Raw genomic sequence first — 14,278 nt, forward strand, 5'->3', positions numbered from 1 at the left:
GCGGCGTTGGGGGTGCGCGGGAGCGGGACAGAGCAGAAGGGGGAGGGAGGGAGAAGGAGAGAGAGGAGAAAGAAAAGAAGAAATGGAAAAGAAAAAGGCAAAACGGAGAAAAGAAAAAAAAAGAGAAAGGGGGAGAGAGAAGAGAGATCGTGCGCGTGGCGGCGACCGCTGGTTGGTCGGCCACGCACGCGTTGTCGGTCGACACGCAGCGCATCGCGCGGAGCGGGAAAAAGGAGATGAGACATCGGGTGTTCGGGATAGGGGGAAGTTTCCGGAATCTAGGGTTTAGGGTATTAGGAGGATCTCGAGCTCAACGACGAAAAATAATTTTGAAAATAACTTAGCGCGTGATTTATTTTGTGGATTTTCGGGATGTTACACATGTTCTCCCTAGGTACCTGAGGGTCAATACTAGTATGCAGATGTCGTTAGAAATGCTCTGCTAAGTAGGATCTCGGTAGAAGTCGAGTGATTCCTGTCACTCGCGAGATTTAAGATCTTGTTACTTGTGGCAATGTGGTTTGAGAATGAATCAATGAGGAAAGAGAAATGAAGACCGGGCGGAGATGAATTGGTTCTGGATAAGAAATGGATGGAAAGTAAGCCTCCGCCTGTGTCGATTGAGGACCGTACCGTTGTTTGCATTGCTGACCGAGTTTGAACAGTACTAACCACATGCCGGAAGTAGGAGGTAGTCGAAACCGGTAAGCTAAATACCTGATTTGCAACAATACTTTGAATCGCGACCTGCTACTCTGGGAGTGGAATGATGGCGGGTGTTGGAGTGTATATCGCCTCCTAGTTCTCTGGGAGTTCGCTGTGAGGGACCCTTCACCCGGGTTTTGGCAGGCGTGATTCAGACGTCGGGGTAATGATGGGAATGGTTGACATATGTGGTCCGGCGTGGCTGCACGTGTCGTGTGAGTTAGGTCCACCTTGCAAGGTTAAATCGGATCGATTCGCCGTCTCTCTCGGTTAAGAGAACCTTTGTCACTGTGTCACATCGTCGTAAAGAAGTGAAAATGAGAAAAGAAGTATGATGAGATATGTTAGTGGTACTCTGTAAAGATTAATGTGATCAACCATGCTTGTTTTAAATGTTCAGGCAAATCTAGTTGGTACTTGATAAACTTAAATTGAGCTAAAATATTGAAAGTAAGGATCCAGTGTTAGTAGCTTTTCAGCAAAACAAAATCCAGAGCCAAAAAGCTTTGCATGTCTAATAGTGGGCTAAGTATACCCGTGTCGGGTAAGTCTTGCTGAGTATTAGTACACTCAGGATTTGTTGTCACCCTGTTTTCAGGTAACTACTGCTGGCTGGAGCTAACCAGGATTCACATTGGTGGGCTCGATGTGACGTCCTCATGTCATCGTAGTTATCGTGGTTTTCAAATTAAACTTCTATTTAAATTCCGCTGCATGTTGAACTCGAATAATTTGTTTAAACCTCATTTTGTAAAGCTCTACTTTGTAAATTAACTTTGAGAACTTTTGTCTGCTTGTTATCATCTGTGCTCGTCCTCGTGCGAGACTTCCAGTGTTTTTCGATCCTTAACTCGAGAGACGTCCGGATTACACCATTTTAAGTGCACAATAACTTGATTAACCATTAAGATGATAGTTAGCGCACTTAAGCCGGTTTAATTTGGGCGGTGCTGTCACAGTTAGGTGGCTGTCGAAGCCGCCCGAACCATTGGCGACGCAGACCCACGAGCCGAAGATGAAGGTGGCGCCTCGGGGAGGCGTCATGGTGGTGAGAGCGAAGGTGGCCATCGAACTCGCCGATGAACTCGCCGAGTCCCCTACCTAACGCGCCAGCTATCGGTGTTTACCGCCAAACCTGCATAGGGATACCCTTAGCAGTAAGGTTTGTAGGTAGTGATCAGCGGCCCTGGAATTCGATGGTGCAAGGAACATAAAGATTTATACAGGTTCGGGCCGCGAGTTGCGTAATACCCTACGTTCTGTGTGGTGGTTTGTATTGGCTTAGGTGTTGATGACTTTCGAGGGCGTCACTGTCCACCCTTATATATCCAGGGGGACAGGGTTACATAGAAAGTCCTAGTCGAGTACAGTTGGAGTCCTAATATAGCACGATCGGGTAGTTTTCTTTGTACTGTAGCTAGTTCTACGACTATTCGGGTAGTTTACAAGAGAGGTAAGGTACATCCATGAGCTATCCCTTACTCTAGAATATTTTATGCCTGTAAGCAGTCCCGCTGTCCCGGGTCTGACACATTCCGCATGAGAGATGAGGTCGCCGGTGACGAACCTTGGGGGGCGCTCATAGGGTTGGGGGCGCTACAGGAAAGGTCGGGAGAGGGGGGAGGCGCAGGGGGTGTCGCTTCTTTTTCCCGTGAACCGGTAAATTGTGTAAAGAGTGGCATTGGTGGGTAATTTTATCTCAACTCCATGTGAAAGTACATAACAGGTGTTTTGGAGTACCCCTTGAGGAGCTCCACCAAAAATCAAGAGTTCACCCTTAACTCCAGGTTTTTTCGGGAGTTGGAGTTGCTGGAGCTAAATGTGTTTGGCATGATTTGTTGGTAGAGTTGGTGGAATTTCTGAAGTGGAGCTCTGCCAAACACCCCTTTAGTTTGTTGAGCAAGATAACAACGGGATGGCTCCGTATCATCCGAGAATTAGGAGGCGAGATAACAAAACGGGTTTCGCGCTTGCATGGGCCATGATGAGAAAAGAGGTCGATGAGCGAGAGAGGAGAGCAGCAGGATAAGGAAGAATCCGCCGCGTTGGAGTACCTGTACTTCACCTGGGGGCAGAGTAGTAACCTAATGCCAACACCCCCACTTGGCTCGTGCGCATACACGTGCACGCGGCTCAGGCTCCATCCATCAGAATCTCAAAGCGGTGAGCGATTAAGCAAACAGCCCAGTGGTTGCTTTTGCGACCTCGACCTAGCTACAAACCGGAAAAATGCCTTAGCACTAGCCCCAGTACTAAACAAGGCAATGCCGCTGCTTTTTCCGATTTTTTCAGGGCGAGCGAGCGACTAGTGGCAGGCAGTGCCATGGCCGAGCCGAGCGAGGGCCATGTGATGGGAAACAAAAACAAAGCCTGTGCAAGGACGACCGAGCGGATAGAGCTGGCGAGCGAGGTAGCGCAATCTTTGGTGGAAACGGTCAAACATTGGGGCTCTTCTAATAAGCACCTTGCCAAATCTTGTTATCGAATCCTTCATCTCGTTCTCCTTTACCTTTATACAGTACATTCTAACACATCATGACTAGTAGGATGTAGGGTCTAGGGGATGAGTAGACGACAAAGATCAAAAGGGCCAGAACCACTGATCCTAAGCCCCGAAGCATGGCCTTTCGGAACCATGTTCTGCCAACCCATCATCATTGGTGACCTAAGTGCTACTAACTGAGTTTATGCGTCGCGAGAAAGGCAAATCTTAGCGTGAAAGAGTAACCGGACTCGACAAAGGGAGACGAAGATGATGCCACACGCTAATAACGGTTCGGTTAATAATTTGAGCGAACTAATGTGATCTGCCGTATTCTGATCTCTCAGATTTCCGGGAAATAAAAGCGTTTAAACTCGTTCATCTTATAATCGAAAACCGCAAATCTACGCTTATATATATGCCGAAGAATTTTGTAATGCCCCAATCTTAAATAAAGACCAGTTGAACTTTTTGATTCTCTTTCGCACCACTCCTTGGCATCGCATGGCTCTCGTTGGGTAAAATACTCATACTTAGATTTATATATTGGCGGACCTCCTCCTCAACTAGTAAGGTAGGACAACTTCTCACGCATACCATGCCCGCCCGATGAATCAACCAGCTGATCACTATCTTGATCTTTGATGAATCGACCATCTTTCATAGGAAAAAAAGAGGAAGAAATTCTTGAAACGATTCTACGTGTACGATGGACGTCCTTGTTCGGTGCATGAATAACCCCCTCTACGTACGTGCTCCCGGCCCCTGCCGCGCACATCATTTCATCGATCTATCGAGTGGTCCATCGATCTAGCAGTGCTCCGGCACGCAGAAGATGGCCACGAACAGAAATTGGCACGCATTGCCCATTTGGCCCCCAGCGCACCCGGCCGGCCACGAAATCTACTCGTATCAGTGATGGTACGACCGCGCGCGTCGCCCCCCTCCTTTGGGGGCGGGCAGGCAGGCTGGCCGCTGGCCCCGCCGCTCCGGATAAAGCACGACGAGCCAGGAGCACCGCACCGGACTCGATCGGATCCGTCGCCGCTTCGGTCGCGTGGTCCAACGCGATCACGGCGCCCATATCCTCCGCGCGACCGCGCCGAGCCGTACCGCACGTGCCCCGTTGCGTGCGGTGCCTGCATGCATGCTCCCTCGTCGCGGGCAGGGCGCTTATCCGGACCGGGACGGGCACGACACGATCGTGCCTGATCGCTCCGCCCGGCCGGCCGGTGCATGCACCGCGCGCCGTGTGGGCACCGCCGGCCTCAACGGAAGGGAGCTGAGCCGGACGGACGGGGAGGGGCCATATCGCCGAAGCGAAGGGGAAAAGGGACCGCAGGAGGAACGGGAACAAAGCTGCCGGGATTTTCCTGAAACGGCCGGGCAGCGAACGTTCGCGAACCTCCTCTCCTCTCGATTCCGGGGCAAGCAAAGGCGTTCCGGGGCAAGCAAAGGCCCCAACGCGTACGTACGGGCTGCCGGGCTGGTGACTCACGGCGCACGCTGCTGCAGCGCTCTGTGCTGACCCGCCTGCCCCAAAGGCACAATGCCGTGTTTGCGCATCCAAGGTCCATGACCAATGACGACGAGTCTTGGCTCTCACTCAAGCAGCCGGTACTAGTGGTATGGGTTGAAATGAGTTTAATGGATTGGATTTTAATATGAATTGTGTTTGAGTGGATTTAAATGAGTTATATTACATAATAGGGTGGGTGGAGTGGATTCTATGTAAATATGGATTGGGTGGGCTGAAATAGATTCTTTATGCAAGACAATATGATTATATATAAATGTCGGTCCTGTAAGAGCCGGACCCTAAAAATAAAATATCACGTTCGCACTATAAAATTTTATCGAAATTGACTGAAATTTGTTGTAAATGACTCAGTATGACTAGGAGCTACTCTGTGCAACGCAACGTGGCTAGAATTACACGTGGGTCCCATATCAAGAGTCGGACCCTAAAAATAAAACCTCGCGTTCACACTATAAAATTTTATCAAAATTGACTGAAATTTGTTGGAGATGACTCGGTATGATTAGCAGCTACTTTGTGCAAAGCAGTGTGGCTGGAATCACACGTGGGTCCCATATCAAGAGCCGGACCTTAAAAATAAAATATCACGTTCACACTATAAAATTTTATCGAAATTAACGGAAATTTATTGAAGACGGCTCAGTATAACTGACAGCTACTCTGTGCAAAATGATATGGCAAAATCTACACTACAAATTCTTTTTGGAAAATGAGTTTTTATTGGGTTGGCTAATAGTTTATTACATCATGAGCTGAAATGTTTGGGTTGAATTAGTTTGTGGTGAAGGTGGTTTGGAATGATGTGGGTAATATTGATTTTTCTAATAAGAATGGATTGGTGTTGTTATAGTTTGGTTTCCAACCCATTTGCGGTGCTAACCAGTAGGAATGGCGCGTGCCGCGGCCCCAGGAGGCCGGGCCGCGGGGCCGGGGGGTAAAGCTGCTTGTAGGGTTGGAAAGAGCTCGAAGGGATAAGGAAGGCCGGGACCGGGATTGATGCAAAGCCGGGGGAGCTTGTCAGACCCTCGTCCAGCGTGGGAATGATGAGTGCTAGTGGTCTTGTTTGGCAATGCTAGAATTCTAGCACGCACACATTCCGAAAAAAGAATCTAGCATGCATGAAGCACTAAATAAAGTCTATTTGCAAAATTTTTTTAGGAATGGGCGTAACTTTTCGCGACGAATCTAATGACGGTAATTAATTGATAATTAGCTATAGTGATGCTACAGTAACCATCCTCTAATCGCGCGGTCAAAGACCTCATTAGATTCTTCAGAGTCGCTAGCGCGGTGGTTCTAAAGTTGGTTTTGTAAACTGACTTTGTTTGACACCGTAATTAGCGGTCAAAATTTACTATTCATTACCATGCTACGGGCTCAGTGGTCGCGCGACAGCACTCGGCCGGCTTTAGCAGGGCGGCTAGGGAGCGAGGGAACAAGAGCCTAGGCCGGGGAGCAAGCGAGCGGAGCCGCTCAAGCCAAGCAAAGGTGCCTTGCTTGCTCGAAGTGACACAGCTAGCGCGCGGGAGCATGTACTGGCAGAGCAAAGCCAGCCTGCAAGCTGCCACGCGCGGCCCGCCATGGCGAGGGCATCCTGGATTCCTGGGCACCTGTGTTGCTTGCATGACTCGCCGAGGAAGAATTCATGAGAAGCCAGCGATGCGGTTGCTCTTGTCGTTTGATAGGAAAGCAACTGTGTCGGTGTAGATGCGTGCACAGTACCAGCACCACCACCTTACATTAAATAAACGACAAGAAAGGAGCGGAACACAAATCGGTTCCGCCTCAACACGTACGGACCGTGCATCCGGGGAGCGTGAGGCTGAAGCAGTCAGTCATGGTGGCCGGCCGGGCGGGTTTCATGTGACACAAGCGCGGTGAGTTCGACCAATCCAATGGCACTAGCACACCACCACCGGATCGGACAAAGATGATCACCATGAATGGAGAGGAGGAGAGGCGGTAGCATGGGCCATCTTAACGTGCGTGCTACGTACTGCTCCCCGCCGGTCAGCACTAACAGGAATGGTCCTGTTTTATGGCGGCACGGCGCGCCCATTCAAGTCTCCGATGGAAACCACACACACAGGGGTTCAACTGCTGCTACAGGACCGGCGGTGCCGTGCCATCCCGAGCGGCGCATCTTTATCTTTGCCGCTCTTTCTTGGTGATTTTTTTTTCCTTTTTGGAGGGGCGCCGTGCGGGCTCCGTGCGGAGTCGGCGTCGTCGTCGGCTCGTCGCGCTGGCGCATGGGCGTGTCGGGGTTCCGGGGGGAGAGGGCGCCTCCGCTCGAGGGCGCGCGACACATCTCGTGATTGCCCCCGCCGCGTGGACCGCCGTCGTTCGGCGGCCGGCGTCCCGTGCCCCGGCTTTTGTCGTCTGGTCTCGCCGTCATCGTAACCGACAGCCTCTTTTGCTGCTATCGCCGCCGCCGTTGCGCGTGACGTGACGTGATGTGAAGACAAATAGCACAAATAACACAAATTTTGACTAATAATTAGATGTACTAAATAAAGCCAGTTTACAAAAACTAATTCCACAATTCTGCGCTACTTCGCGAGATGAATCTAATGAGGTCTTTGACCGCACAATTAGAGATGGGTTACTGTAATATTACTGTAGCAAATTATCAATTAATTATTATTATTAAATTCGTCGCGAAAAATTACACCTATCTGTGAAAAAAATTTGCAAATGAATTTCATTTAATACTTTATGTATGTAAGATTGCTTTTTGTTGCGCTACTCATGCTACGTAAACCAAACGGGCCCGTGTGGTGCCGCCGCCGTCGCTGGCGCGAGCGCGGCCGTCGGCTCGCAGGGTCGCTGCGCTGGGAGAGACAACTTGCCCGCGTCATGCGTCCTGGCGCCTTTGCCCCGGCCGTTCCGGTCCTCGCCGCCGCACATCCGCGGCTCGACCACAACCGCCCGATCTTATGGACGCCCATCCTGCGGCACGCATCAAGATCTCCAAACAATTGATGAATATGGGCGGCACATGACGGGACGAGGCGCCGGCGCCGGCTCCGGCGCCGGTTTCGCTTGCGAGACCATGGGGCTTCCCACGGGGTGCCATCGTACCACGCGGTGGTGGGACCTGATTGGGGTCGTCGGGTCGGAGAGCCCCCTCGTCTGGCCTTAGCCCGATAGAAAAAAAATCACGGGCAGGTGGTCCGCCCCGCGGGCCGCGGCCCACGTAGCGCCCCGGTGTGGCGGGGCGTGGGCTCCGGCATGGGCGCCGCGCCGACGTGGCGCCCGCGGTGCAGTAGTACGTGGACGGTTGGATCACTAAGAAACAGAAATTGGTACTGCAATTTGCGTGGCAAAGAATGATGGAAATCTAGGGTAGGTAACGGGTTTATTTAGTTATATATATGTACTGCAAAAAATTATCAAAAGAAATAACACAGTAGACAAAAAAGGGCCAACATTATCCTTATCCACAAGCCCTGGATATTTTTTCACCGCTTCCCAACACGGGAATACCGCCAAACGAAAAGCCAGCCAGCGGCAATGCAGGTTCCGTTCCCTTGAACCCACAAGCGCCGGGTGCCATCCTGACCTCCGGCATACTACTATACGTATGTGTCTAAAACAGGGGCGCTAGCCCTTACCCCAGGTTTCTGGAACCTACGGGAATATCTCCATCCTGCGGCTGCCTCCCTGGGCCTGGCTCTCCTTGCCGGGGCGCCAAGCATCGTAGGGGCCGCGCTCCCCACGCCTCCCCTCCCGACGTGTCCCGAACCGGCGAACCGGCAGCCCCGTGGCTCCACCTCGCCCTCCGCATGCCTGACACTGACACCTTCCCTCCTCGCCCCCCACGCGTCCGCTCTTCGCGCGATCTTTTCCTCCCCGGCTGCTGCGCGGAACAGCCGCTGACCGTGGGCCATGCCCTATCTCTCGTAACAGAGCACTGACGGCGTTAGCTCTTGGGGACTCCGCAGTCCGCCTTAACCGTGGTTAGCTAACCGCGGGCAGCTCGCGCCCCGAGGGCGCGACCGTGGTTAGCGGGCAGTTTATAAGCGCGCGCCGCGTCGGGCTCGTCGCCCCCGTCCCCAACCTCGCAGTGTCCCAGTTCCAGTGGAGAGATAAGCCGAGTCCACGAGATCCCCGTAGACCACCCACCCGAGCGGAGGGGAAAGCCCCCACGATCCTAGCCGAGGCAGCAGTGAGCAGCCAGCCATGATGATGATGGGCGAAGGCGTGGGTGTCCCGCCGTGGTCGCAACACCTTCCGGTGAGCGGCGTCGACGTCGGCGGCGGTGACGAGATGACGCCGTACCTGCTGGCCGCGCTGCGCCAGTACCTGCCGTGCAACGACGCCGGCGCGGGCGCCGACGACGACGAGGCGGCGGCCGCGGCGGCGATGGCGGCCGGCGTCGACGGCTACGGCTCCGACGAGTTCCGCATGTACGAGTTCAAGGTGCGGCGGTGCGCGCGCGCCCGCAGCCACGACTGGACCGAGTGCCCCTTCGCGCACCCGGGGGAGAAGGCGCGCCGCCGGGACCCGCGCAAGTACCACTACTCCGGCACCGCCTGCCCGGACTTCCGCAAGGGCGGGTGCAAGCGCGGGGACGCCTGCGACTTCGCGCACGGCGTCTTCGAGTGCTGGCTCCACCCGGCGCGCTACCGCACCCAGCCCTGCAAGGACGGCACCGCCTGCCGCCGCCGCGTCTGCTTCTTCGCCCACACCCCGGACCAGCTGCGCGTGCTCCTGGCGCAGCAGTCCAGCCCCAGGGGCGCCGGCGCCGCGGCCTCGCCGCTCGCCGAGTCCTACGACGGCTCCCCGCTGCGGCGCCAGGCGTTCGAGACCTACCTCACCAAGAGCATCATGTCGTCCTCGCCCACCAGCACCCTCATGTCGCCGCCCAAGTCGCCCCCGTCGGACTCCCCGCCATTGTCGCCGGACGGGGCCGCCGCCTTCAGCCGCGGCTCCTGGCCGGGCGTCGTGTCCCCGGTGAACGAGGTCCTCGCCTCGCTGCGCCAGCTCCGCCTCAGCAAGGCCAACTCGTCCCCGGCCGGCGGGTGGTCCGGCTACCCGTCCTCCGCCGTCGCGTACGGATCGCCCACGGCGGCTGGGCTCTACAGCCTGCCCTCCACCCCGACGACCATGGGCGGCTTCATGGCCAACCTGGAGCCGCTTGATGTCTCCTTCATCGGCGGCGAGGAGGAGCCCGTGCAGAGGGTGGAGTCTGGCCGAGCCCTCCGCGCGAAGGTCTTCGAGAGGCTGAGCAGGGAGGGCGCCGTCTCCGGCGACGCCACGGCCGCAACCGGAGGCCCCGACGTGGGGTGGGTCTCCGATCTCATCAACTGAGGCGGCTGGTCAGTCGTTCTTGACGTCTTTTGTGAGTGGCAAGGTGGCATGGCGACGGCAATGGCTTGGAGAAAGGTGGTGGTAAGCCGTGATCGAGAAGAATGGCATCCAAAAAAAAATCGGTCTTCTTTTGTTGCTTCCAGTTTCATGCGCTAATTCCCCCTGTACATATCTATCGCCTTGTGAATATTCTTGGCCGGTAGAAGAAGGATGCAAGCTGGTGGAAGGAGGGGTGGATTTGTTTTGGGGTTCTTGAGGTAGTGGAAAATATCCAAAAAAATAGTCGAGAAAAAAGTAAGTAGAAATGTATTAGGTGGTGGTCTGTGTCCTCTGTTGTGCATAGGGTGTGGAGGCAAGCATGGCGGGCGGTTGATGGTGGCCCATCAAGACGGACGGAAGACGGCCGGATTTCAAGCGGGCACGGCGGCGGCCGGCCGCCCGCTCTAGCTGCTTAATTTCTATGATTCCGGAGTATGCTAGTTTGATGATGTTTAAAGTTCATCGTTTGTGCATTATCATGCATCGGCTAGTTGATCGATTTCAACCTTGTTGATTACTACCCACATTTTGTTGATCTAATCTCTGTTTATTAAGATCCTCATTCCCAACAGCATATTTTGTACCAGCTTTGTTTAGTAGATGTAATCTCATTCACCCGCTATTGGAGGTGAATTTCCCGTGTAATCTTTTGCTCATGTGAATGGCCAATCCTTGTTTATCGCACCGATGATCCGCGTTTCTCTTCTGTGGTACTATGTTCTTTTTTAAGTTTGTATAGAGCATTCTTCGATGTGCCTGGTGGAGATTCTTGTAGTCTTCTGACGGCCAAGGCCAAGTGCAGTGCAGCGTTGATGGTTGGAACAGTGGCGGCGATGGTGCCGTCGAAACTCCCGCGAGCGCGACCGGCGGGTGCCCCCGCCCCCGGCTTCACGGGAGTCGCCGGCCGGTCATTTTCCCCCGCGGCGGGGGGAAAAAAAAGTTCGCGCGGCCGCGTGCCGTCGCTGTCGGTCGCCGCTGCACATGCGCCGCGGTACGCTGCCCGCTGCCGCTGGTCCTCCGCCACACAGATGGCCTCCCCTCCGGGCTCCGGCGCTCCAAGACCCACTGCGCGCCGAACAAGCTCCACAACACACACAAAAAAAAGGACGCGTTCGGCGCTCGGCGCTCGGCGCTCGGCGCCGACTGTTGTGACGTCCGCGATCTGTAGAGCAGCAGTGCGCGTACAGGAGTGCGGTGCGGCGGTGGCGCGGGGCAGAGCTGTCGCCGCCGTCGGAGACGGGGAGGCGAGCGCGCGGCTGGGGCCGGCGATGGGGACGAAGCGGGGGCTGATGGTCTGATGGACGTCGCGTCGCCCAGATGCAACGAGGCAGCATCGGGCAAGATCGGAGGGGACAATGGCGGTGTTTGGTGGGAGGTGGGTAAAACTTTTCAGAAATTTTTTTTGGCTCTTTACCACTAATTCAAAGTATTGAATGATCTGTAATTACAAAATCAACTTAACAACTATGGCACTGCAGTAGTTATTGTACCTAATGATGTTTTTAATCGTATATTAGAGCATGATTAGACGCAGTTACCGAAGCATCACTGTAGCCAATCATGATGGAATTTGGCTCATTAAATTCATCTCAAAAAATTACGTTCATATATGAAAAAGTTTCGCAAATAAATTTAGTTTAGTGCTCTATACATATATTCGTTTTTTTTTTAATTTTACAAAACACGGTCAATAATGGCTACAACAACGAAGCGCAACGCTCCCGGCCGGACCAGACCAGCTCCTGAGACCTGAGCTCCGGGGCTCTGATAGGTCCGATCCGACGCGACGTCTGGATCGCGACGACTTTTCTTCCGTTTCGCCGGCACGCACGCCGGCCGCCGCACAGCGCGTCCACTGTTGGGTGGCGTGGATGGCCATCTTCGGCTTGGCAGGAGCATGGAGCAAGCAGCAGCAGGCGTAGGGTGTGGATGGTGGGCTGGCTGTAAAGACTGTAGGACGCTCGGAACGTGCCAGTGCAATCGAGGCAATGCAATGCGAGGAACCTGTTTCTGTTGCACTGCACCTGTGGCTCTCGGCTTTCGCCGCGTAGGCCTGGCTGGAGTGGAGCAGGTGGTGGGTGCGGCTGGGCTGGGGTCGGAGTTCTTCGTGGCCATGCGGTGTCCTCGTGTGGAGTAGGCTGTCTGGTTTTACGAGACAGGCATGGTCTCTCAGTTTTTACCTTCTCTAGCTTTATCAACTCCCAGTATAACCCAAGTCAAAAAAAAAAAACTCCCAGTATAACCTCTATTTCTTATTTTTTTTCTTCTATTTGCAAAATGCAGTAATAGAACTGTTCTTTGTGAGTCTCCAGTAAGCTCTTATTTAGATGTCTTCAAAATTCCAAATTTTTACAAGATTTCATATCACATCAAATCTTTGAACGTATGCATGAAATATTAAATGTAGCAAAATAAAATAACTAATTATACACTTTGTCTATAATTTGCGAGACGAATCTTTTGACCCTAGTTAACTCATGGTGGAATAATAATTATTAAATACAAATAAAAGTGATACAATGTTTTACATGCAAGGCGTAAGTTTATCTTATGAAAAGTACATGCCAGTTGTGTTCCAGCGGACAATCTCCCGCTGTTTCTGTAAAAGTTGACACTTGACAGGCCTTGACGGGGCTGGTGAGGAAGTAGTAGTGGTAATGAGGAAGTAGCAGGGCCTTGCATGCATGAACCATGAGGATGAGATCTGGCCGAGAGTCAATATGGGCGCCATCTTCCCTGATCCTCCAACTTCGGGAGGCCTTGTTTGGATGCGCGCTAGGATTCCAGCGCTAGTAAATATAGTGCCACTTTGACTGTTAATTACAGTGTTAAATAAAGCCAGTTTACAAAACCAATTCCAGAACCCCCGCGCTAGTGACCCTAAAGAATCTAATGAGGTCTTTGACCGCGCGATTAGAGGATGGTTACTGTAGCATCACTGTAGCAAATCATCGATTAATTACCGTCATTAGATTCGTCGCGAAAAGTTACACCCATCCCTAAAAAGATTTTGCAAATAGACTTCATTTAGTGCTTCATGTATGCGAGATTCTTTTTTCGGGATTCGTGCGCGCTAGTTTCCTAGCGTACCCAAACAAGGCCCAGATGCAGGCGCAGCCACGCAGCCATGCAAGTGCAGAGGATATCATCGACATCGGCACCGAGAGGGGAAGGCCCGGCCTACCCCTCCATCCCCACACAGCACACCACTACTCAGCTGTCCGTACGGCAGAAAAGCGTGGCAAAAAAGCCAAAGCAACCCAATCCGGTGTGCGGTGGACGACGGAGCAGAAAGCGACGGAGCGAGAGCCGGAGAGGATAACTAGTGTACGTACGACGCCATGGCGAGGGGCGAGGGGCGAGGGCTCCTCTACTGACTTGACTAGCAAGATGCAAGCACAAAGCAGTACGACCACTTGATGCGTCCGCGTCTTGCTTTGATTCTTGGCGTCTTGCGCTCCATCGGCGGCCCCCGTCCACATGTTTGGTGTTGGCCGCAGTAAAGTCCGAGAGCACAGGCCCGCCCCGGCCGGTTCGCCGCTCGGGTGCCCCGACGGCCGGATGGGTGCTCGAACGTCTCGAATCGGCCGCACAACCTGAGGGCGTGAACGGGCTGCCGCTAGATATCCGACAAACCACACGGCCGGGGGAGAGAGGCCCGGCGCGACGACTGACGAGCGCGCGCCGGCACCGGCATGCAGGATTGCAGGACCGCGTCCAGGGGCGGGGGCGTGCGCCGGCGCCCGCGCTGGTGACTCACGGTGGTTATCCTTATCCGCATCCGCCGCAACAGGGGCAACTGGAACGTCCGCCCTGGCCAGGCTACTTGCAGCGCTGCAACAGGGAGGGGGGCACGTCGCCGTCGCGTGAGAAAATCCCGTCCCCGAATCTGCTGCCGCTGGACCCGCGCCGCGGCGACCTTTTCCGTGCCGCACCGCCGGGTGAAAACCGGAAATGGCCAGCGCTCAGGTGGTCGTTGCAGCATTCATGCATGCTATAGAACTTTAGCACCTCCAAATAAGCTCCAACTAAATTTTTTGACCTCCAAACACCAAGGTTTATTGGAGGAGCTTATTTGGAGGGGTGTTCTTTTTCCGCTCGGCCGGTGTTCGTTCCCTACAGGCAGGCAGCCGCCGGTAGACACGGCACGCTGAAGCGAAGCCCGTAGCCTTTGGGAGGCTCGATCCCGACGGGACGAC

General features: G+C 53.9%; 1 protein-coding gene across 1 annotated transcript; it reads left to right on the top strand.

Moving 5' to 3' along the window:
• Positions 1–8,757: 8,757 nt before the first annotated feature.
• Positions 8,758–10,765, top strand: LOC120673308 (zinc finger CCCH domain-containing protein 2-like). The gene has a single exon (XM_039954085.1). It carries the CDS (start codon positions 8,910–8,912, stop codon positions 10,038–10,040), a length of 1,131 nt encoding a protein of 376 aa, XP_039810019.1. The 5' UTR covers positions 8,758–8,909; the 3' UTR covers positions 10,041–10,765.
• Positions 10,766–14,278: the final 3,513 nt, after the last annotated feature.

Source organism: Panicum virgatum, chromosome 5N (assembly GCF_016808335.1).
Source record: "Panicum virgatum strain AP13 chromosome 5N, P.virgatum_v5, whole genome shotgun sequence".
Lineage (NCBI taxonomy): Eukaryota > Viridiplantae > Streptophyta > Magnoliopsida > Poales > Poaceae > Panicum > Panicum virgatum.